At 40.6% G+C, this 24,452-nt stretch overlaps 1 protein-coding gene across 3 annotated transcripts in view; it reads left to right on the top strand.

The window, feature by feature from the left end:
* The first annotated feature begins 606 nt into the window (after positions 1-606).
* The window catches only part of Snx14 (sorting nexin 14), a 65,428-nt gene continuing 41,582 nt past the window's right edge, over positions 607-24,452 (top strand). For all 3 annotated transcript variants that reach the window (XM_076917704.1, XM_034483787.2, XM_034483786.2), the window contains exons 1-4: positions 607-2,626; positions 19,218-19,338; positions 20,928-21,004; positions 21,219-21,297. In XM_076917704.1, the coding sequence (XP_076773819.1) occupies positions 2,406-2,626; positions 19,218-19,338; positions 20,928-21,004; positions 21,219-21,297 (498 nt within the window). In that variant the 5' untranslated portion in view covers positions 607-2,405. The remainder of the gene's footprint in view (positions 2,627-19,217; positions 19,339-20,927; positions 21,005-21,218; positions 21,298-24,452) is intronic.

The raw sequence follows: 24,452 nt of genomic DNA, 5'->3' as shown, positions 1-24,452 counted from the left end.
TTCTCCCATTATAAAGAAACATTCTTTCAAACTATTCAGTTTAAATTTTGGGCTAAATTCTGGTTTTTCTTTATATTTTATACTTAACAGTATACATCTCACATGGTCAGAGATTAACAAAATACACTGCCTAGTGGGGAATGGGGTGCAACAAAAGTCTGGACCTCAGTTTGATTTCATAGTTTCATCTAAGCCGGTGGATTAGTTGTAATAATTGGTTTTTGAAATCCAAACAATTTTTTTGTATTTGTTCAAAGTAAGTACTATTCACGCAATTCAATATTTACAATTAAATCCATTATAGAGATGAGAATGCAGGAGTTGAAGCAAATCCAGTTCATAGTAACTATTAGGCTAGACAGCATTTTTCTTACTCTGTGTAGCCCTGATTGTTCTAGAACTCACTCTGAAGACCTCAGATCCATACCTGCTCCTGCCTTCCAGGGATGGGATCAAAGGTGTGTACCACCATTGCCTGGCTAAGCAAAATTTCTTAACCAGGATTGATTGAGGATATCCCATAGCTTCTCTAGGGAGCTTATCATTTAATATAAACTAGGAAATGTCATGAACATGAGTATAAAGTGAATAGTAAAGTTTGAAGACTGAAAAAAAACATTTAATAAAGTTTAATTTTCATGGATGAAGTTGTAGCTGTTGAAGAATCAGGCAAGGTATTTATTTCAGTTGTAGTGCACTGATTACAATGTATGAGTTGAGTCCTCATTACAGCCAAAAATACTGTTCTAGAATTCACTCTAAAACTAATATAGACAAATTGTCTAGTTCATTAAGTTCTGCAAAGAAATTAGACAAATGTTGGAAAGGTGTCTGATTTGAGCAGAACTGAAAAAAGGTATGCTATCTTGGTAAAGTAACTTCAGAATCTTAGAAGCAAACGTTTTAAAACAGTACAGTTTGCAACACAAGTGACTAACCAGTTTAAATCACTTAAATTCACAGTAGGCACTTTAGGATACATGAAGATTAACTCAACACACACTTAATACGGTTTCTATTTCATTATTAGCCCCGTCTGTTTCAGTAAGGGAGGGCTATTTTGCAGTTCGAGGTATCGAACCTTGCATGTTTGGTAAACACTACCTCTGGGCTACAGTACTTGACCCTTTGGTCCTTTGATTTGAGATAGAGTCTTTCCTATGTCCATGATGACTTCAGACTATCCCTGTTGGGATTTACCGTGCCCTCTTTGGAATTGCAGTGTAAAATTATAAAAGTGAATTTTCAAGTGTGTGCCTCGAAACAAAATTTAAGCTTCACATAAACGAATAATTTATGGTGACAGATGCACACTTCACCAGTGGAGATGTTACTACCATCTAAAGATACTATCAGTGTGTATTTTGAATTAGTTAATGTTCTTTGGCCCATAAGCTGTGTCAAAGTTGACTCTGAAGAAATTAGGAATACATGTAAATTTAAGAAGAAAAATACCTGAATTTCGAACAGTTGTAATGGGAAGAAAGGGTGGTACATTCTGGAAGGGAAATAAGCCATTAAGGATGACCCACCTTTTTAGAATCTTGAGAATATTAATAAAGCTGCTCTTACACAAAACAAAGGGAGTTCGGTTTCCCTGCCTTGGAGGGTAAGATTCTAGGTAAGAGGCAGGTCGCATGATGGAACTTGCCAGTGTCAGAATGAAATTATGTTACTGTTAGTTGATCCCTAGCAGGATCTTGCTCGTATAAGCAATGAGTTCATACTGTAGTTGAAACTAGAACACCTTACGTTATAAGGGTAATGTTTGTAGAATAAATTCAAATGCTTCACGTGTTGCCTGAGTTTAGCTGCTACAAGATGCTGACATTAAAATGCTGAGATTCTAAAAGGGAATACCTAGCTTCCCAATTTGCTGAATTACCCAGAGTTGTAGTTAAGATCATGGGTCCAGCTGACTCGAGCTCCACATCGTTGGTTACAAGGCTAAGACATTCGCTCTCGGGAGTGGGTGGCGGACGAGTAGGCTGTCATAAACCCTCGCTTGATCCCCTTTTAAAAAGCGACTTGAAGGCGTCCTTCCCTCTTGCGGCTACGAGAATCCGAGAGGGTGAGGCGTCGGGGTCCGCTGTATGGACTACACTTCCCAGAGGGCTCCAGGAGCAGCACACGGCTGCTGTGCAGTTAGTTTTCCTGCACTCTAACGTAATTCTGCCAGTCTCGGCATTCTAGGTTTCCCTGGACTTCCGGATGAGGAAAGTGGGTGGCCGCGCCAGAATGTCAGTCTGAGCATTCCCGGGTCCTCCCGCGGTGGGACGGTGGCGGCCGCCCTGGGGCCGCCTTGCATGTGATGGGGGCGGTGGTTGCGCACGCGCGGCGAGGGTTGCGGGGGGGCGGGGCCTTCTGCGGCTGCGTCTAGCCGTGAAGCTGGGTGGTGGGTGGCTATGTGGCTCCGCCGCCGCGGGGTGGAGATACCCTCCGTCTCGGCCTCCGAGGGCTGCAAGTCCTCCCCTGCGTGGACTGAGATGGGGTCTTGGGTGCGGACGATCGGCGGGAGGTTAAAGCAGCGGCTGCGGCTGGACGTAGGGCGCGAGATTTGCCGTCAGTATCCGCTGTTCTGCTTCCTGCTGCTGTGCCTCAGCGCTGCCTCGCTGCTCCTCAACAGGTACCTGCGGTTGGCCCTGCGGAGGCCGCTCGAGAGCCGACAGACTGGGCTGGGCGGCCGGCAGGAGCGCACTCTGCACGGTGGTCTCGGGAGGGGCGGCCGTTGTCGCGCCCGGATATGCGGGCGGGCACGGGCCGGGGGCCACGCATCCTTCGTGGTTACCTGGTTCTCAACCTTTCCTTTTTGACCATTTCTCAAAGACGAGCCTTTATCGTCTGTTTCACAACTAGAGTCTGTAATGCCACTTCAGTTCGATACGGTAAAGGTGATCCAGTCATAGAGGGAGGCGGGCTCAAGGTTCTGTCGCAGCCTGCCTTCTTGTGTAAGCCTTCTCGAGCAACAGTACACACGAATACTGGCACACACCTTTGAAACCACAGAGCTCCCTTGCAGTTTCGTCTGTTTAAAATATTGTTTTTTGACCCAAAGTCGGAAAGCAGAATAATACCCATCGATACTCTACAATATTCCTGCCTTTTTTTTTTTTGAAGAATTGAAATATTCTGAAAAATTAAATTGGTTAAAATGACATTTTGAGGTCAGAAGGCCCCGCCCCTGAAGCTTGTAGTTTTTTATAGTTCCAAAAGTAATATTGGTACAATGATAGTAGAGAAGATGTATACTTAAATACATTATCACGTACGTTCTTTTCTCAGTTTTGAACAAGCAGTCACTTTTTATTTTGAAGTAGTTCATTTGCAAGAATAACAGCGAGAAACACTGACAAGAAATTTAACTTAGTATTTTCACTAAGGCTATTTTCTGTGATACTGACAGTGGATTTTTGTTTTGTTTTTGTTGTTGTTGTTTTCTTTTTCTTCTCTCTCTTTTGTTTCTGTCTTCGTGGTGGCTTTGTAGAATTTGGGCTTAAGTAATTAAGTTAGACTTAACTATGGATCTGTCTTACAAAAAAAGTGCCTAGCTTCTGATGATGAGGTGTTTGATGGTAGGACTGTGGAAGAAGTGGGTTCCTTTAACAGTAAACATTATTAGTTACTTACTACAATTCTGTCCTCTGAAAGGTGTTTCAATCTAGATTAGCAAAGCTGAACAAAATGTAAACTACATGATTTAAGTTTTGTCCTCAACTTTTCTACAATGGGAACTGAGTAAAGTATAATTCTTCCCTAAGGTGGATCAGCCATATGTGTTGGGAACAGATTGAACTAGCATTCTGAGGAAGTCATAGAATCTAATGTGTAACATTCGATCTATACCATAAAATTTGTATTATGCAAAGAAGAGAGAAAATACACATACATTTTTAATCTCAGAATGGTCATATTTCTGAGTGAAATTATTTTTACATACTTCCCCCCATTTGTTACTATCGAATTAACTAAAGTGATTTTATTTATTTATTTATTTTTATTTATTTTTATTTATTTTTTCGAGACAGGGTTTCTCTGTGTAGCCCTGGCTGTCCTGGAACTCACTCTGTAGACCAGGCTGGCCTCGAACTCAGAAATCCGCCTGTCTCTGCCTCCCAAGTGCTGGGATTAAAGGCGTGTGCCACCACCGCCCGGCTAAAGTGATTTTAAGCATCAGAGTTCTGCCTTTTTATTTTATTATTTTATGTCTATGGGTGTTTTATCTGCAGGTGTATCTGCACCGTGCCCATCCAGTGCTAATGGTAATGGGAAGGAGGTCTTGGGTCCCCTGGAAGTGGCCTTAGAGACATTAGTGAGCAGCCATGTGGGTGCTGGGAATCCTTTTCCGCCTCCTCTGGAAGAGCAGTCTTGTTTTAATTGTTGATCTCTCTCCAGCGCCCCCACAGTGGCTGTCTTTAAATAAGTGGAGCCTCTTTGAGGAAAAGAGTTAGGGAAGGTGCAGAAAGCAGGGGGAATAATGTACTTTTTATGATACATGCACTTTTCTTTAAGATGTGTACTGTGTGTGTGTGTGTGTGTGTGTGTGTGTGAGAGAGAGAGAGAGAGAGAGAGAAGGAGAGAGGGAGAGAGAGAGAGAGATGTACACACAGAGACACGCAGAGACATAAACATATATTTGTACATGCTTAGATTGTCCGTGGAATGTCAGGGAAAATCTGGTCCCTTCTGCCAATAGGGACTAGTAGTAAATAAATAAATAAATAAATAAATTTTTACATTTTCATTTTTCTTTACAGTATAGTAACTGTAGTCCATGATATTTCTGCACCACACTTTTCATTATCCATTTATCGATTGGAGGGCACCGAGGCTCTTCCCATTTCTTTCTACTTTGAATGGAGCAGCGATGCAGACAGTTGAGCAAGAATGTGTGAGGAAGATGTGGGCATATGCCAAGGAGTGGTGTAGGGGTCACAGCATAGATTTACTTCTAACACTGATTTCCATAGTGACTACAGCAATTTGCATTTCCACCAACCGTGGATGAGGGGTCTCTTTCCCCATGGTCCTCCAGCTCTTAGCCATTTTCATTTCTTCTTTTGGGAACTGTCTGTTCTGGTCCATTTTTGGATGGGTTGGTGTAGTGGATTGGTTCTAATGCTACTTGTGTTAATTTGGCTCCCAAAATTACATAGCAACCCACGTGTCTGCATGTAAGATGCTGAGGGCCCCTGCCCCCACTTGGCTTTGATTGGTAAATAAAGTTGCTGCGGCCAGTGGCTGGGCAGGGAGGCAGAGGTGGGACTGACTTTAGGATTCTTGGGCAAGAAGACCAAGGAAGGAGACTCACTGTGCCAGGAGAGGAATAGGATGCAGGCTTGAGAGCTGTGGAAGTGCCAGCCATGTAAAACCCAGGGAAGAGCGGCCCCAGCCCCCCTCCCCTTTCCGTCTGAGGTAGCAAGGATGGAATATAGATTTTAGAAAGTAGTAATTCAGGACTACTGGAGGGGAGGCAGGCATTAGCAACATGGAAGTTTGGGAGTGGCCCAGTCATTGAGCTGATTAACGAATGTTAAACGTAAGGCCGTGTGTGTGTATGTGTGTGTGTGTGTGTGTGTGTGTGTGTGTGTGTGTGTATGTCTTTCATTCGTGTGTGTGTGTGTGTGTGTGTGTGTGTGTGTCTTTCATTCGTGTGTGTGTGTGTGTGTGTGTGTGTGTCTTTCATTCGTGTGTGTGTGTGTGTGTGTGTGTATGTCTTTCATTCGAGAATCCAGAGCATTGGAGCTGTAGCAAAGCACCCGTGAAGCTGCTGCTGGGGAGGTTAAAGCAGTGAATCTACTACCACCGCAGGTTTTTCTTCATTAGTTCTTTCTGTGTTTTGGATATTAATCACCAGTTAGATGTATAGCTAGCCGCAATGCTCTCCCACTCTGTGGGCTTCCTCTTCACCCAGTTGATTTTTTCCATAGCTGGGTAGAAGCTTTTTAGTTTGTAAGTTTCTCTTGTTAGTTGTTAGCCTTCTTGGGCAAATGGGATCCTATTGAGAAAGTCCTTTTCTATACTTTTATCACATGGCACATTCCTGTTTCCCCCTAGCAGTTTCAGGGGTTCAAGCTTCAGATTTAAGTCTCCTATCCATATGGAATTCGTTTTTGTGGAAGATAATAGATACAGGGCTAATTTCATTCTACATTTAGGTATTCAGTTTTTTTTTTTATTGAAGATGCTTTCTTTTTTCTAGCTTATTTTTGGTATCTTTGTCAAATACTAAATGGCTGAAGTTACATCTATTTAAGTTTGGGTCTTTGATTTGTTTTCTTGGTCTACATGTCTACCTTTGTACCAGTTCTACATTGTTTTTATTGTTTTGACTCTAATACATCTTAAAGATCTGGAATGGTAATCCCTCCCACATTTTTCTTTTTAGCTTAGGATTGTTTTGGCTTTCTGGGTTTTTTGTGGCTCTGTATGAATTTCAGGATAGGTTTTCTACTTTTGTGAATAATTGGGATGGAGATTTTGATTGGGATTACATATAGTCTGGTAAATAGCTCTTGGTAGACTGGCCATTTTCACAGTATTAATTCTTCCAACCCATGAATGTGACATGTCTTTCCATTTTCTAGTGTCTTTTTCTCTTCAGAGTTTTATGTTTTAATCATAGATATCATTCACTTTCCTGGTGAGGTTTATTCCTGGGTATTTTCTTTGAGGCTGTTGTGAATAGGAGTGTCTGTGGGTTCCTTTGTATGTTTATTGTTGGTGTATAGAGAAGCTATTGATTTTTGCAAGTCGATTCTGTGTCGTTCCACATTGATGAATTTCTTCATCATTTCCAGAAGTACTCTAGTAGATATTTGGGGATATCTAGTATATAGTATTATGTAATCTGCAAATAGGGATAGTTTGACTTCTTTCCTTATTTCTATCCCTTTAATTTACTTCTTTTGCCTTATTGCTCCAGCTAGTACTTTGAACATAATGCTGAAAAGGTGTGGGGACAATGACAGTATCTTGTTCCTGACTTCAGTGAGAATACTTGAAACTTTTCTCCATTTCGGATGATGTTGTCTACCAGCTTCTCATTACAGCTTTGACTGTATTGGAGTATGTTTCCTCTAGCCACCCGTTCTCCACAACGAACACCATGAACGTTATCTGTGTCTGCTGAGGTGATCACATGACTTTTGTCTTTAAGGCTGTCTATGTGGTTTATTATGATTATTGACTTACATGTGTTGAACAATTGTTGCATTTCAGGGGAAAATGGTTAACTAACTTGGTTATGGTGTAGTGTGTAATCTTTTTGATATATGTCTGTATTCTGTTTGAAAACATTTTATTGAGCAGTTTTTAATTTATTTTTACTTTTAGTCTAAGATCATCAAGGATATTGGCCTGTAGTTTTGGTGGGCTTTTTTTTTTTTTTTTTTTTTTTTTTTTTTTTTTTTTTTGTGTCTTTACCTGGTTTGGGTATTAGAGTAATGCTGGCTTTGTAGAAAGTGTTTGGGGGTGCTCCTTCTGATCCTGTTGTTTTTGAATAATTTGAGAAGGATTGGCTGTAGGTGAATCTTTTTAGGTTGTTGAATTTTTTTTTTTTTTCTTTTTTCTGAGACAGGGTTTCTCTGTGTAGTCCTGGCTGTCCTGGAACTCACTCTGTAGACCAGGCTGGCCTCGAACTCAGAAATCCACCTGCCTCTGCCTCTGCCTCCTGAGTGCTGGGATTAAAGGCGTGCGCCACCACTGCCTGGCAGGTTGTTGAGTTCTTAATTTAATTTTGGTGATTTTCTGAATTTAGACATTCATCCATTTCTTTTACATTTTCTAACTTAATGGAATACATATTTTGAAAATATTCCCTTATACTATTCTGAATTTCTTTGGTGTTTGGTGTAGTGTTTCCCTGTTTTATTTATGACTCTGTCAGCTTGGGTTCTCTCTTTCTTTTTATTAGTTGGGTCAAAGATCTATCAATCTTGTTTATCTTTATAAAGAGCCAGCACTTAGAGTTGCTGATTCTTTGTATTGTATTCTTTGTTTCTGTTTCACTAATTTCTGCTCTGCTTTTTATTATTTCTTGCTGTTGACTGGACTTGGATTTGTGGGGTTTTTTTTTTTTTTTCTAATATTTTGAGTTGTATCACGTTAATCTTTCTGATTATTTATTTTAATTTCTATTTTTTGGGTGGGGGTCATCACCCCAGCTCCACAAATCTTTCTGACTTTTTATGTAGGCACTTTGGAAAGCTATAAATTTTCCTCATACACTTTCAGTGTTGGATTTTCCTTTTTATTTCCAGGAAATTTTAAATTTCATGGACCCATTCATTCAGTAATGAGTTCCTTAATTTCCATGAGGTTTTATACTTACTAGATGTTTATTTTTTGTCAGTTTTGAGCTTTAGTACATTGTTGTATGTATATAAGACGCAAGAGATGACCTCACTCTTTTGAATTTATAAAGATTGGTTCTGTGTTGCAGGATGTGGGACAGGATGTGGGACAGGAGGAATGTGCTCTATGATAAATGTGTAGAAAAGGACAATATTTTAGAAAAGCCTCCATGTTGGTCTGAATAGAATATTTATTCTTTAGAGTTTTGGTGGAATATTGTTATCTTGTTAAGTCCATGGTGTCAGTTAATTCTGAAATTTCTATTAATTTTTTTTGCAGATGACCTGTCAGAGAAAGCAGGGCACTGAAATCACCTCCTATTAAGGAATTGGTGTTAATGTGTATCTTTGAAGTCTGGCTCTTACTTACTTACTTACTTTATTTATTTATTTATTTATTTAGAATGACATTGGGTGTCCTAGAGTTTGCTGCATATGTTTTGAATAGTATTGTCTTCCTGGTTAACTCTTCCCTTGATTAGAAAGAAGTATTCCTCCTTATCTCTCCTGGTTAGTTTTAGTTTGAAGTCTCTTGTCAGATGTTAGGGTTCTGATGCTTGCTTGTTTCCTGGTCCCATTTGTTCATAGTACTGTTGTCTATCCTTTACTCTAAGATGGTACTTACTGTTGAAGCTAAGATATATTATAGACAATAGATGGATTTTGTTTCTTGACCCATTCAGTCGGACTGTGTCTTTGTATTGGGTAGTTAAAACCATTGATATTTAAAGTTATTACTGAAAAGTATTTGTTGATTGTGCTCATTGTGATGTTTGTAGATCTGTAGCTTGGGGATGGTTCATGAATTAGGAAGGTCAGGCAGACCCACAGGTCTGGACCCTGGAGACGGTTGTGGGAGATCAGCTTTGTGGGGAGAAGTTGATTGAAGTATAGAAGGGGCCATAAATAGTGACAGGTGAGGTAGGTCCTTTAAACCTTAAAGGGTGTGATGGTGAGGTGGCTCTGTTATGAATGGCTCTATTATGAGGACCCCAGGTCAGATCCCAGCACCAAAAAATGGATAGTTTATAAACTCCTGGAATCCAAGCTCCAAGGGCCAAATGGCCAGGTATACATACATGTGTGCATGTCCTCATTCACACATGTAAATCTTTAAAAAGTCTTTGGTTTAGAAAAAATGCAACAGAGCAACAGGAGAGATGCTGTAGAGATGCTGTTGAGTGTTTGCTATGCAAACATGGTGGCGGGGAGGGGTTGTCAGTTCAGATCTTAGCACTCATTTACAAGCCAGGCTTAGCTCTGTGCCTATGACCCCAGCTGAAAAGAGGATGGTTAGAACTTGCTGGCTGTCCTCTTCCCCATATTAAATACCTGATCAGGATCATGCCTTATGCCAGTTAATAGATCCTTCCCTTTCACCTAGGCATAAGTATGCCTAGTTGTTGGGTGCCATAGACACTCAGCAGAAAGTTCCTTGGCATTAAAATTTTTAAAAATAATTTAAAATAAAAAGAACATGATTTAAATAAATCATGGTGTATGAGTGTATGGGGATATACTTCCCCCTTATTTATTTTATGAAGATACTGTTTTAAAGTTCCATGGGCCCCTTCCACAGTCCCTTGTCCTTGAGAATTACAAGAAATCCTAGTAATATGGGTAATATTAAATTGTTGACAAAAAGTCTCGAATGTTTGACTGCAATAGCCAGTTCCATTATTTGTTTTTATATTATTATTGGATACTTTATTTATCTACATTTCAGATGTTATCTCCTTTCCTTATTACCTCCCCACCCCCAGAAACCCCTTATCCCATCTCCCCTCCTCCTGCTTCTATGAGGGTGTGCCCCACCCATCCACCCACTCCCACCCATTCCCCCACATTGGGGACCAAGGTCCTCCTCTCCCACTGATGCCTGACAAGGCCATCCTTCACTACATATGCAGCTGGAGCCATGGGTCCCTCCACGTGTGTTCCCAGGCTGGCTGTTTAGACCCTGGGAGCTCTGCTTGGTTGTTATTGTAGATTCAACTCCTTCAGTCTTAGTCTCCCTCTAACTCCTCCATTAGGGACCCTGTGATCAGTTCAATGTTTAGCTGTGAGCATCCACCTCTGTATGTGTCAGGCTCTGGCAGAGCCTCTCAAGAGTCAGCTACATCGGGCTCCTGTCAGCATGCACTTCCTGGTATCCACAGCAGTGTTTGCATTTGGTGATTACACATGGGATGGATCCCCAGGTGGGGCAATCTCCAGATGGTCCCTCCTCCAGTCTCTGCTCCACACTTAGTCTCCATATTTGCTCCCGTGAGTATTTTGTTACTCCTTCTAAGAAGGACCGAAGCACCCACACTTTGGTCTTCCTTCTTCATGAGCTTCATGTGGTCTGTGAGTTGTATCTTGGGTATTACGAGCTTTTGGGCTAATATCCACTTATCAGTGAGTGCATACCATGTATGTTCTTTTGTGATTGGGTTACTTCACTCAGGATGATAATATTTTCTAATTCCATCTATTTGCCTAAGAATTTCATGAATTCATTGTTTTTAATAGCTGAGTAATACTCCGTGGTGTAAATGGACCACATTTTCTGTATCCATTCCTCTGTTGAAGGACATCTGGGTTCTTTCCAGCTTCTGGCTATTATAAATAAGGCTGTTATGAGCATAGTGGAGCATATGTTCTTGTTATATGTTGGAGCATCTTTTGGGTATATGCCCAGGAGTGGTAACACATGTCCAGTTTTCTGAGGAACCACCAGACTGATTTCCAGAGTGGTTGTACAAGCTTACAATCCCACCAACAGTGGAGGAGTGTTCCTCTTTCTCCACATCTTTGCCAGCATCTACTGTCACCTGAGTTTTTGATCTTAGCCACTCTGATAGGTGTGTGGTGGAATCTCAGAGTTGAAATGATTTGCATTTCCCTGATGACTAAAAATGTTTCTTTAGGTGCTTCTCGGCCATTCAGTATTCCTCAGTTGAGGATTCTTTGTTTAGCTCTATAGCCCATTTTTAAATAGGGTTATTTGGTTATCTGAAGTCTAATTTCTTTTTTGTTTGGTTTTCGAGACAGGATTTCTCTGTGTAGCCCTGGCTGTCCTGATACTCACTCTGTAGACCAGGATGGCCTTGAACTCAGAGATCCGCCTGCCTCTGCCTCCCAGGTGCTGGGATTAAAGGCGTGTGCCACCACTGGCCAGCTGAAGTCTAATTTCTTAAGTTCTTTGTATATTTTGGATATTAGCCTTCTATCAGATGTAGGATTGGTAAAGATCTTTTCCCAATCTGTTGATTGCCATTTTGTCCTATTGACAGTGTCCTTTGCTTTACAGAAGCTTTGCTATTTGTCAATTCTTGATCTTAAAACATAAGCCATTGGTGTCCTGTTCAGGAACTTTTCCCCTGTGCCCATGAGCTTGAGGCTCTTCCCCACTTTCTTTTCTTTTAGTTTTAGTGTATCTGGTTTTATGTGGAGGTCTTTGATCCACTTGGACTTGAGCTTTGTACAAGGAGATAAGAATGGATTGATTTGCATTCTTCTGCTTGTTGACCTCCAGTTGAACCAGCACCGTTTGTTGAAAACACTGTCCTTTTTCCACTGGATGGTTTTAGCTCCTTTGTCAAAGACCAAGTGACTATAGGTGTGTGGGTTCATTTCTGGGTCTTCAGTTCTATTCCATTGATCTTCCTGCCTGTCTCTGTACCAATACCATACAGTTTTTTTTTTTAATCACTATTACTTTGTAGTATAGCTTGAGATCTGGGATGGTGATTTCCCCAGAAGTTCTTTTATTGTTTTCGAATAGTTTTCGATGCTGGGCAGTGGTGGCGCACGCCTTTAATCCCAGCACTTGGGAGGCAGAGGCAGGTAGATTTCTGAGTTCGAGGCCAGCCTGGTCTACAGAGTGAGTTCCAGGACAGCCAGGACTACACAGAGAAAGCCTGTCTTGAAACACAAACAGAGAGAGAGAGAGAGAGAGAGAGAGAGAGAGAGAGAGAGAGAGACAGAGAGAATAGTTTTCGATATCCTGGGTTTTGTTTTTCATTTGTTATTCCAAATGAATTTGCAAATTTCTCTTTCTAACTCTATGAAGAATTGAGTTGGAATTTTGATGGAGATTGCATTGAATTTGTAGATTGCTTTTGGCAAAATGGCCATTATTTACTTATTAATCCTGCCAATCTGAGCATGAGAGATCTTTCCATCTTCTGGGATCTTCTTCGATTTCTTTCTTCAGAGACTTGAAGTTCTTGTTATACAGATCTGTCACTTGCTTGTTAGATTCACACCAAAGTATTTTATATTATTTGTGACTATTGTGAAGGGTGTTGTTTCCCTAATTTCTTTCTTAGCCTGTTTATCTTTTGGGTAGAGACAGCTACTGATTTGTTTGAATTAATTTTATATCCAGCCACTTTGCTGAAGTTGTTTATCAGGTTTAGTAGTTCTCTGGTGGAAGTTTTGGGGTCACTTAAGTATACTATCATATCATCTGCAAATAGTGATATTTTGACTTCTTCCTTTCCAATTTGCATCCCTTTGATCTCCTTTTGTTGTCTAATTGCTCTGGATAGGACTTCCAGTACTATATTGAATAGGCAGGGAGAAAGTGGGCAGCATTGTCTAGTCCCTGATTTTAGTGGGGATTGCTTCAAGTCTCTCTCCGTTTAGTTTGATGAGTACACTGCAGCTGTCTTCAGACACATACTAGAAGAGTCACGGAATCCCATTACAGATGATTGTGAGCCACCATGTGGTTGCTGGGAGTTGAACTCAAGACTTCTGGCAGAACCATCAGTGCTCCTAACCACTGAGCCATCTCTCCAGCTCCAGGCCTGATGTCTTGAACCCTCTATTTCTTTCTCACCATTGCCTTCTGCTGCTGTCACGTACAGTTGAGCGTATAGAGTCATGCTAACTTAATCACAGCCTTCTGCTTTCCCTGCTTTATTTCAACATCTTCCATTCTACTCCTGACGAAATCCAAATCTTGAGTCAGTGATGCTGTTCTAGTTTCCTCCCTGTTGTGATAAGATATTCAGACCGAAAGCAACTCGGGAGGGAAGGGTTTACTTCAGCTTACAGGTTACAGTCTGTCACTGCAAGAAGTCCGCTGAGGAACTCAAGCAGGGCCTGGAGGCAGAAACCACAGAGGAACATGGCTTGCTGGCTTATGCTTAGCTAGTTTTCTATTTTGAATTTAAAAATTAAAAAAAATTATTATTATTTTAATGTGTGTGTATGTATGCCTGTGCGAGTTTATAGTTTATATGCATCACATACATACAGGAGTTCTCCTGGCCAGAAGAGGGTATTAGATCCCCTGGAGCTGAAGGTATAGACAATTTAGAGCCAGGTACCGAGCTGCTGGGAGTGGAGCTTGAGTGTCTACAAAGGTGGTATGCTCTTAATTGCCGCTGACCCCTCTCTCTAGCCTCCTCTGCTTTTTTTTTTTTTTTTTTTTTTTTTTTTAAACTCTCCCTTTTCTTCTTGGGTCATGTTATTTATCCCTGTGACTTCAATGGTCATTTTTCTAATTTCTAATGCGTTGTCTTCAACTAATCTCGTAAAGAATTACCACATATAGCAGTTTATTGGCTGTTTCTCTGTGGCAAATATTAAGACACCTGAAACTTGGCTGCTCCAAAGACTCACTGACACTGATTCTGGTTTCTCTCTCTCTCTCTCTCTCTCTCTCTCTCTCTCTCTCTCTCTCTCTCTCTCTGTCTCTCTCTCTCTCTCTATGTGTGTGTGTGTCTCTCTCCCTCTTCCCCTCCCCCTTCCTTCCTTTTTTTCTTTCTTTGTTATTTATTTTTGAGACAGAGTCTCACTCTGTAGCTCTGACTGTCTTGAACTCACTGTGTAGAGAAGGCTAACCTGGAACTCATAGAGATCCACCTGCCTCTGCCTCCCAAGTGCTGGGATTAAAGGCATGTGCCACTGGCCTGGAGCCTTCTCTTTTTCTTCGCTCATACCTAATCAGCTACTTGTTTCTCAACTGTCTATAATTTTAGCTCCGGGAAATTCAATCTTAATTTTTCTTCTCTTTGTCAATGGAATCACTCTTGTCTGTCTGTTCCTTGGTCAGGTTCCTTATCTCCTCTCCTAGATGTGAGCTTTTCACATCAGCCAGAGTGGATTCAGAGTAAAGTATCTTGGGGTAACTCTAACCAAGCAAGTGAAAGATCTGTATGACAAAACCTTCAAGTCTCTCAAGAAAGAAATAGAAGACCTCAGAAAATGGAGAGATCTCCTGTGCTCATGGATTGGTACGATTAACACAGTAAAAATGGTCACCCAACAAAAAGTAATCTACAGATTCAGTTCATTCTCCATCAGTATCCAACTCAATTCTTCAAAGACATGGAAAGAGCAATTCTCAATTTCATACGGAAAGACAAAAAACACAGGATAGCAAAAACAATTCTTTTTTTTTTTTTTTCCTTTTTTCAGAGACAGGGTTTCTCTGTGTAGCCCTGGCTGTCCTGGAACTCACTCTGTAGACCAGGCTGGCTTCAAACTCAGAAATCTGCCTGCCTCTGCCTCCCAAGTGCTGGGATTAAAGGCGTGTGCCACCACTGCCCTGTGCAAAAACAATTTTTAACAATTAAAGAACTTCTGGGGGAATCACCATCCCTTATGACTTAATTACGACTTGGGTTGTTTTGTTTTGTTTTTATTTTATTTTTCCAAGAGAGGGTTTCTCTATATAGCCGTGGCTGTTTTGGAACTTGTTTTGTAGACTAGGCTGGCCTTGAACTTGAGATCCACTTGCCTCTGCCTCCCAAGTGCTCGGATTAAAGGCATGTGCCATACTTTCTTGGGGGAATGGGGAATTGGGGATAGCCACTAGAAAGTCCCATAGTCAGGGAAGAGAGAGGTTCCCAAGACCCAATGGGGATGACTTTAGCTAAAATATGCAACAAAAGGGAGATAGAACCTGTAGAGACCACCTACAGTAGATAGACATGGCCTCCAGTTGAGGGATGGAGCTACCCACTCATCTCAAAATTGTTAATCCAGAAATGTTCCTGTCCAAAGGAAAAACAGGGACAAAAAATGGAACAGAGACTGAAGGAAAGGCCATCCAGAGACGGCCCCACCTGGGGTCCATCCCATCTGCAGACGCCAGACCCTGACACTATTTGCTGATGCTAATTACCACTTGCCGACAGGAGCCCGGTATGGCTGTTCTACCAGAGAGGTTCTACCAGCGTCTGACCAATACAGACGGGGAAGCTCGGGAAGCTCGCAGCCAACCATTGGACTGAGCACAGGGATGCCAATGGAAGAGCTAGGGGAAGGACTGAAGGAGCTGAAGGGGACTGCAACCCCATAGGAAGAACAATATCAACTAACCAGACCCCCCAGAGCTCCCAGATACCAAACCACCAACCAAAGAGTACATATGGAGGGATCTATGGCTCCAGATACATATGTAGCAGAGGATGGCCTTGTCTGACATCAATGGGAGGGGAGGCCCTTGGTCCTGTGGAGGCTTGATGCCCCAGAGTAGGGGGATGCTGGAGCGGTGAGGCAGGAGTGGGTGAGTGGGTGGAGAATCACCCTCATAGAGGCAAAGGGGAGGAGGGAGGGGGGATGGGATCAGGGGTTTGTGGAGGGGTAAAAGGGAAGGGGGATATCATTTGAAATGTAAATAAATAAAATGATTTTTAAAAAGATTTTTTAATTTCCTTTGTATTACTCAACTTGCTCTCTTTTAAAATAGCTTCTTTTTCTTTTTGTATATATATTTTCAATTGCTCTCTACCTATATTTTTCATCTTTAATTTAATTTATAATGTGTAGCTGTGTATAAGAAGTTACAGCACCTGTGTGGAGGTCAGAGGACAACATTGTGGAGTTGGTTCTCTTCTCACCTTTGTTAGGTCATCGTGCTTGTCTCATTAGATGTTTTGCTGAGCAATCTCACCAGCCCACTCAGGACTTTTGGTAATAGCTGACAGAAATTTAGATACTCTTGGTTCGACCAAGAGAATACAAAATAGCAGATTACTGTTAACTGGGCCTTAGAGAAACAGGAAACAGTATTGGGAATACTACTGAAATCTTCTTGTACTAGGTATGATGGCACATACCTTTGATGTCAGCACTTGGGAGACTCTGTCCCAAGATTTTTTTTTCTGTCTCCAAGATCTATGGTTCATGGATCTCTGAGAGTTTGAGGCCGGTCTGGTCAAAAAAATCCAACCAAACCCAAATCTGACACCACCAAACCCAACCATACCTAACTAAACCCAACCAAACCCAAATCTTTTTTTTTTTTTTTGGTTTTTTTTTTTTTGTTTTTTTTTTTTTTTTGGTTTTTCGAGACAGGGTTTCTCTGTTTAGTCCTGGCTGTCCTGGAACTCACTCTGTAGACCAGGCTGGCCTAGAACTCAGAAATCCGCCTGTCTCTGCCTCCCAAGTGCTGGGATTAAAGGCTTGCGCCACCACCGCCCGGCCCAAACCCAAATCTGACACCACCAAACTCAAACCACCAAGCCAAACACCAAACCAAAACCACACCAACCTTTTTGTTTACTTTTCTGTGTCCTCTGGGAGTATGACTTTATTCTCTTCCTCTCCTGTGTCCTCTGAGTGTGGCCTCATTCTCTTCTTCTCCTGTGTCCTCTGAGTGTGACTTCATTCTTCCTCTCCTGTGTCTTCTGTACAGTGTAACTTCATTCTCTTCTCACTGCCATTTTTCTTTTGAGGAGACATAGCTGTCAGCCATTAGAGCTTCAGAAAACTATCGAGAAGGAATAAGACTGAGTGCACCCCAGTTTCTAGTTCACACAGTTCATTCTCTTATTTCTTTGTAAAAAATGTATACTAGAGAGTAATTTGAATTTACTATATAGAATATCTTCAGTGCATCTAAATGCCAAGCTTCTAAATGTGGACTGATTTTCAGTTTTTACTGTCATAAAACATTTCTTAAATATAAAAATTTTTGCCAAAACCACTTAGAGATGTTTTTACCCTTTGTTATTAATATTCCTGTCACTGTTTGAACCCAGGCTGGCTAAAGATGACTTCCATCTACCAAATGCTGGGATCAAAGGCATGCCTGGTTTATGTGCTGTTACCAACTGACCTCCATCTTCAGTCCCCCATATCTAGAATCTTTTTTTTTTTTTTCCTTTTTTAAAAATAGGATATTTTCTTTATTAACATTCCAAATGTTATCCCCTTTCCCGGTCCCCCCCCACCCCCGAAATCCCCTATCCTATTCCCTCCTCTGCCTGCGTCTAATGAGGGTGTTCCCCAGCCACCCACCCACTCCTGACTCCCCGCCTTCGAATTCTCCTACACTGGGACATGGAGCCTTCACAGGTCCAAGGGCCTCTCCTCCGGTTGATGCCTGACAATGCCATCCTCTGCTACATATGCGGCTGGAGCCATGGGCCCCTCCATGTGTACTCTTTGGTTGGTGTTTTAGTCCCCGGAAGCTCTGGAGTGTCTGGTTAGTTGACATTGTTGTTCTTCCTATGGGGTTGCAAACTCCTTCAGCTCCTTCAGTCCTTTCTCTAACTCCTCCATTGGGGTCCCCGTGCTCAGTCCAGTGGTTGGCTTCGAGCATCACCTCTGTCCAGATTCCCACATGGACTCACTTCCTCTGTAATTGTTTCTTGTTTGAATTTCACTTCTAGCATTATTGCTGCTCATTTTCGTGTCTCACTTTCATGCTTGTGAGACAGTTTCCTCTTGAAATTGCCCGTTTTTATAAACTGTCACATAGATTATTACTGGGAACAAGGAGGTGACACAGCTTCATGCTGTGCTGTTGTGTGAGAGTGATGAGTTATTAACAGAAGTGATGCGATTGGTCACCTGTATATTGTGGCTTATGGACTGGAGAGCTAATAATAAGACTTACGTTTCTACAGTTGTTCACAGTTTACAAACGCACTGTGGTCACTGAAGTTTGAACTGTGTGAGGGGATTGGTATCTGCAGTGTCATGGCTGTTTTGAGACACCTTAATATTGCACACTGTATGACATTGTATAACCTAATTTGGCCACCTGCCTCTTCAGATTCCTCTCAGGGGCCGTATTTTTAAAAATTATTTTTTAGATTCAGTTATTTTACTTGGTATGTATGGGTATTTTGCCTGCATGCCTGGTGCCTGTGGAGGCCAGAACCTCTCCTGATTCTGATCTGATTCAGAGGGCCTCAGATCCCCTGGAACTGCAGTTGCAGATGGTTATCAACCATTATGCGGGTGCCAGGAATCACACCTGGGTCCTCTGAAGAAGCAAGTGTCCTAAACCTCTCCATTGTGGAAACTATGTGCAGACCAGAGCCGTGCAGAGCTCTCAAATTTGAGTTCCCCTCTTCCCAGTCGTTCGTTTCTCTTCCCTGTCTCCATCTGTTGGTTTCCCTGTCCACTCATTAAGTTTTCCTATAGCTATTGAGTTCTCTGTCATAACACCAAACACGTGTTCACATCGTTACTCTCATTTACTCACTGTCACTGCTGGACTGTTCTCTGCGTTACTGGGGATCGTGATGGTGACATTCTCTGTTATATCCCCATAGCCTCACACGGTCTAACACAAAGTAGCCACTTAGGAAAATTAAGTTTTATTTTAATGATGTTAAGAATTTTGGTGGACTGTGGGGAAGAGTGGACTCAGACTACTTAAACATAATAACATAGAAATGAAATTATGAAACGTTGAACTTAACTCTCCTCCTATATTAAATGAAATTATATATTTGTTAATAAACATTTTATTATTTATATTATATCTAACAAATACATTACAGAAAGTTAACTGATTAGAAAAATTGATCTTGATTAATAGGTACTTAATAAATATTTGGTGGATCAATGAAGAGATAGCTTTTAATATAGATTTCTTTGGTTCTGATCATTTTTATTTTTTCTAAGGTATCTTCATGTCTTAATGATCTTCTGGTCATTTGTTGCTGGAGTTGTGACGTTCTACTGTTCGTTGGGACCTGATTCCCTCTTACCAAATATATTCTTCACAATAAAATACAAACCCAAGGTAAAATTGCTTTTTAATTTGTTACTAAAAACATTGTAAAGCAGTGATTTTAAAAATCTACTTACTATCATCTTATAATGGACTAGGAGGAAAATTTAAATGTACATTATGTGTATTTGCCTATATATGCATGTATAAATATATAGGTGCTTATTTTAATTTGATTTTAGTTTTTGGTGCCGAGGATTGAATCCAGGCCCTTGTGTGAGCTGCACCTTTAATCCTACTTCTAAGGTTTACAGTTCTAATAACAACTGTAAAAGGAAAATATGATCTCCTCAGAAAGTTGCAGTTCACCATGTGAGCTTGTCCCTTGGGTACATGTTCCACAAAGGTGATTAATTTAGTGCAGAGGTTTTCAAAGCTGGATTGCTGGACCTTATTCCCAGATTTGGCTAGAAAGTTCTAGGCTACAATTCTGTAAATAGTATTGTTAAAACTTTTCAGATAATTCTGAAACACAGACATTTAAGGAATTCTGGGTTAAATAATAATCCAACCCTGTGACTTTCATGTGCAGGTGTTGGGGGTGAGTGGTCACGTGCCGAGGATTACACCCAGTGCCTGTACCTGAGCCAACTACTGAGCTACCCAACCCTCCAACTCGTAAATCTCTTAAGTGCATATGAGAAAACAAAGCTAATTAGGCAGTTTGCTTAACTAAAGCAGTTTGTATTTCTGAAATTTAATAGTGGCAATAATATATTAACTCTATCTCTGTAAGGCAAAATTCTGATTTTTAAAATTCTGTCTGCAGGTCAGGATTGAATGAAATATCTTTTCTCCCCCCCCACTGATGAAACTTGGGTCCTTGCACTGCTGTTTTCCCAGCCCCTAGTGGGCTGTTTTTAAATCGTAAATTATGGTTCTTTAAGTTGATGTAGTTCTTCATTTTAGGTTTGTGGTATTTTAATGTAGAGGAAACAGAACTCTGGGTCATATTTGGTTGGCAGGGCCTTAGGATTTACTACATGTCTTCCCCCTCATTGAAGCTAATCTTTGGAAGAAATGGAAAATACTGTTTTTTCCTTATGTTTTTGTAGTAGAAGATACAGTAATTTAATTTTTTTGTAAGTGATCATGCCATTTGACTTTAGTTTTAAGTGAAGAAAGTGGTTTTTTGTTTTGTTTTGTTGTTGTTGTTTTGTTAAAGACAGGGTCTCATGGGACTTAAATTCTAGATCCTGTTGCCCCTGCATCCTGGGAGTTGGAATTATAGGCATGTACCTCCTCCCATGCCTGCTGAGAGAGCCTTTGGTTTTGGTTCCCACTCTTACATTTTCCCCTTCTTTCTTCTGGTGGGAATCATTGAACCCATGCCATTGGGCATGATAGAAAATTCTTTCCCACTGAACCGCCGAGCCATGCCTGGTGTGACTTGTGTATCGTAGAGTAGCCCATTAGGTATTTCGCATCCACTGGCAGTTAGTTTAGTGGGTACTTATAAATAGTAGTTTCAGTGTTAAAACACTGAACAGAGTCCTTTGAATGCTTGCATGAAGTGTAAGAAAGCTGCTGAAAACCTGATTCTTTGTAGTAGAGGTATTCTGAGAACTAAAAGCTAATCTCTCTTTTCTTTCATTTTTTAGCAATTAGGACTTCAGGAGTTATTTCCACAAGGACATAGCTGTGCTGTTTGTGGCAAAGTGAAATGTAAACGACATAGGTAAGCTATACTTTTTACTTTTTAATTGTGCACGTGGGTTGTGTGTGTGTGTCCATGGCAAATGTTTGGAGGTCAGAGGACAACTTGTGGAGTTGGTTCTCTCCTTCCTCTTTTATTTTGGTTCTGGAAATCAAGCTCAATTGATTTACCTAATACTTACATTTTATTATACTGTATTTTATTAAAAGTGATTTAGTTATTTGATTTACTTTAGGCCTTCCTTGCTTCTTGAAAACTATCAGCCCTGGCTAGACCTGAAAGTTCCTTCCAAGGTTGATGCATCTCTTTCAGAGGTAAGTAATTTAATTAATGTTACCAGATGTGAGCATGTGTTCCTAAAGGATGGGACTGTGTCCTGAAAATCAGGCAGTTTTGTCCCTGTGAGAGCATCACAGAATGAGCAAGCTTAGATGCCAGCTTCAGTCACTGCAGGGGCCTCTTGATGCAGTCAAGGGATCCACAAAGATGAGTTCGCTGAAGCTGCTGCTGACCCAACAGAGCATATTCATTGTTTTACAGAAAATTGTTTTTAAATAAATAGGAATAAACTCTAAAATTAAAAGTACAGTATTGTTGTAATATAATTTATGCTACTGTGATAAAATGTCCTGACAAAAAGTAGCTTAGGAGAGGAAAGGGTTTATTTAGCTTACAATTTCATGTTCTAGTCCATTATTGCAAAAAAGTCAGGGCAGGAACTTAAAGCATCACATCAGAGTCAAGAGCAGAGTGAGAGTAGCGAGTGGGTCCTCACTTGCCTATTCCCACCTACCTGTTTCCTCCTTTACACTATTCTTACACTAATTAGTTTTCAGTGTAATCCAACACACAGCTATCATTGGTCAACTGCCTATGTAACCCCAAGTCTTACTGAAAAAGTGAGACACCCCACTCCCTGACTAGAGAATGGTGTTGCCCAGAGTGTCTTGGGTTTCCTACATCAACTACCAACTAAGACATTCATTTTGGGTGTGTGTGTGTCTGTGTGTCTGTGTGTGTCTGTGTGTGTCTGTGTGTGTCTGTGTCTCCAACCTGATGTACATAATTCCTATTTGAGACTGTATTCCCAGGTGATTATGGGTTATATGAAGTTGAAAGTTAAAACTAACCAGCACAGATCTAAACATATAAAAATATATAAACATATACTATAAAATGCAGTATGCCACAGATAAAAAGCATGACGACATAGATAGTAAATTCATAAACTTGCAACATACTTATTATCAAGTGTTGTATGCCGTGCATAATTGTATGTGCTGTAACTGGCAGCACAGTCATTTATACCTGGATGCCACAAACAAGCTAACAAACATTGTCCTATAACAGCTGTGACCCGGAGGGCTGGAGAGATGGCTCAGTGTTAGGAGCACTGATGGTTCTGCCAGAGGTCCTGAGTTCAATTCCCAGCAACCACATGGTGGCTCACAACCATCTGTAATGGGATCTGATGCCCTCTTCTGGTGTGTCTGAGGAGAGCAACAATGCATTCATGTACATAAAATAAATAAATCTTAAAAAAAAAAAAAGCTGTGACCCTCCCAACCTCCAGGATGTGAGAACACTTATAGTCTTAAGGGCCCACTTTTAAATATGCCATCTGTGTTGACTGAAATATTATTTGGCTTATGATTACACATACAAATAAAAATGTTGAATACCAACAAAATTTTTTTCAGATACTTTTATTGGAAAATTTAATTATGATATAACTTATTAAGGTAGTCATGGTGGTGCATTCCTATAGTTCTGGCACTTGAGAAGCCAAGGCAGCAGGATCATGAGTTTGAGGCCTGCCAGGGCTACATTGTAAGTTCTAGGCTAGCCTGAGTTACAGAACCTTTTTTTTTTTTTTTTTTTTTTTTTTTTTTTTTTTTTTTTTTTGTTGTTGTTGTTGTTTTTTTTTTTTTTTTTTTTTGGTGGTTTTTTTTTTTTTTTTTTTTTTTTTTTTTTTTTTTTTTAAATTTTTATTTATATGAGTACACTGTTGCTGTCTCAGACATACCAGAAGAGGGCATTGGATCTCATTACAGATGGTTGTGAGCCACCATGTGGTTTCTGGGAATTGAACTCAGGACCTCTGGAAGAACAGTCAGTGTTCTTAACTGCTAAACCATCTCTCTAGCCCCCAGCACCTGTCTTAAACGACAAAAAACAAACAAAATAAACACACAGAACCCACATCTTAATGTGTATTACCTAATGAGTTCTTGGCTAGATAAATATTACAAAATAAAATACCTTGAGTACTAAACTATTGAAAATTACACTTAAATCTCAAATTTACATAGACATTTCAGTCAGGAAAATTATTTATTTATTTAGTGCTGCAGGAACAGGTGTCTTTATGTAGAGGAATAATCGTTTGTGAAAAGAGACATTGGACTCCTATGGGCGTTGTGTCTTAATGAACGATGACAGTAGTTTTGACACTAGAGTCTAGAAGAGGGAGTGGGGGTGGTCACTAGAAAGTCTGTGACCTATTCTAGTCACACCATCTTTGATTTCTTCCATATTTACTTGTTTGTTTTAAATGACATATCTTTTTCTTGCATCTAAGATATTAGTCAAGTCCTTGAAGGTGGGGTGTGGGTGTCTCACTCTTTTCAGCAATGGATTTTGAGTCACATAGGCAGTTGACCAGTGACAGATGATAGATGTGTACTGAATTACATTGAATGCTAATTAGTTTAAGAATAGCACCTGGCAACTGAACTCCACAACTGAACCCTGCAACCGAACCCTGCTTTATGATAATAAGTCCTTTATTTCAGTTTATGTGCGTTGTTGTCTAAATGTAAGCTGCAACAGTTTTGTGGCTTCTTAGGCCTTTTCTGTCTCTTTGATTTGTTTATTTAAAACTGACTGTGCTGTCCGGAGCTGGGGATGGAATTCGGTGGTAGTATATCTGTGTATCATGTACAGGAGCTTACCTTCCTAGCACTGGGGAGATATTTGTTATGCTATCATTACTGCAGCCACTACTACATGTAGCTGTCAGTAAATACTTGAAATGTCCCAGTACAATCTAAGATGGGCTCACACACACACACACACACACACACACACACACACACACACACAGACACACACACCTATATGTACATACATGCTAGATATCGAGGGCTTAGAAAAACATGAAATGTCTCTGTGATATTGATTAAATATTAAAATGATGATAGTTTGGATATATTACATTAAATAAAACAACTTTATCGATTCATTTTTACTTTTTGAAAAACGTAGCTACTAGAGATTTTAGACACTTCATTCATTACAGAAAATGAAAAACACAAATGTGCTGGTTAGATTTTTCAGCTTGGGAAGAGGGAACCTCACTTGATGATTTCCCTTCCTCAGACTAAACTGCAGGACGTGGGTGAGTCATTTTCTGGGTAATGATCGCTGTGGGAGGGCCAGCTTACATTATGTGCTGCCACCCTGGACA

Source organism: Arvicanthis niloticus, chromosome 21 (assembly GCF_011762505.2).
Source record: "Arvicanthis niloticus isolate mArvNil1 chromosome 21, mArvNil1.pat.X, whole genome shotgun sequence".
NCBI lineage: Eukaryota > Metazoa > Chordata > Mammalia > Rodentia > Muridae > Arvicanthis > Arvicanthis niloticus.
The sequence above is the reverse complement of the archived record's forward strand: the minus strand, read 5'-3'. Positions and strand labels throughout refer to the sequence as shown.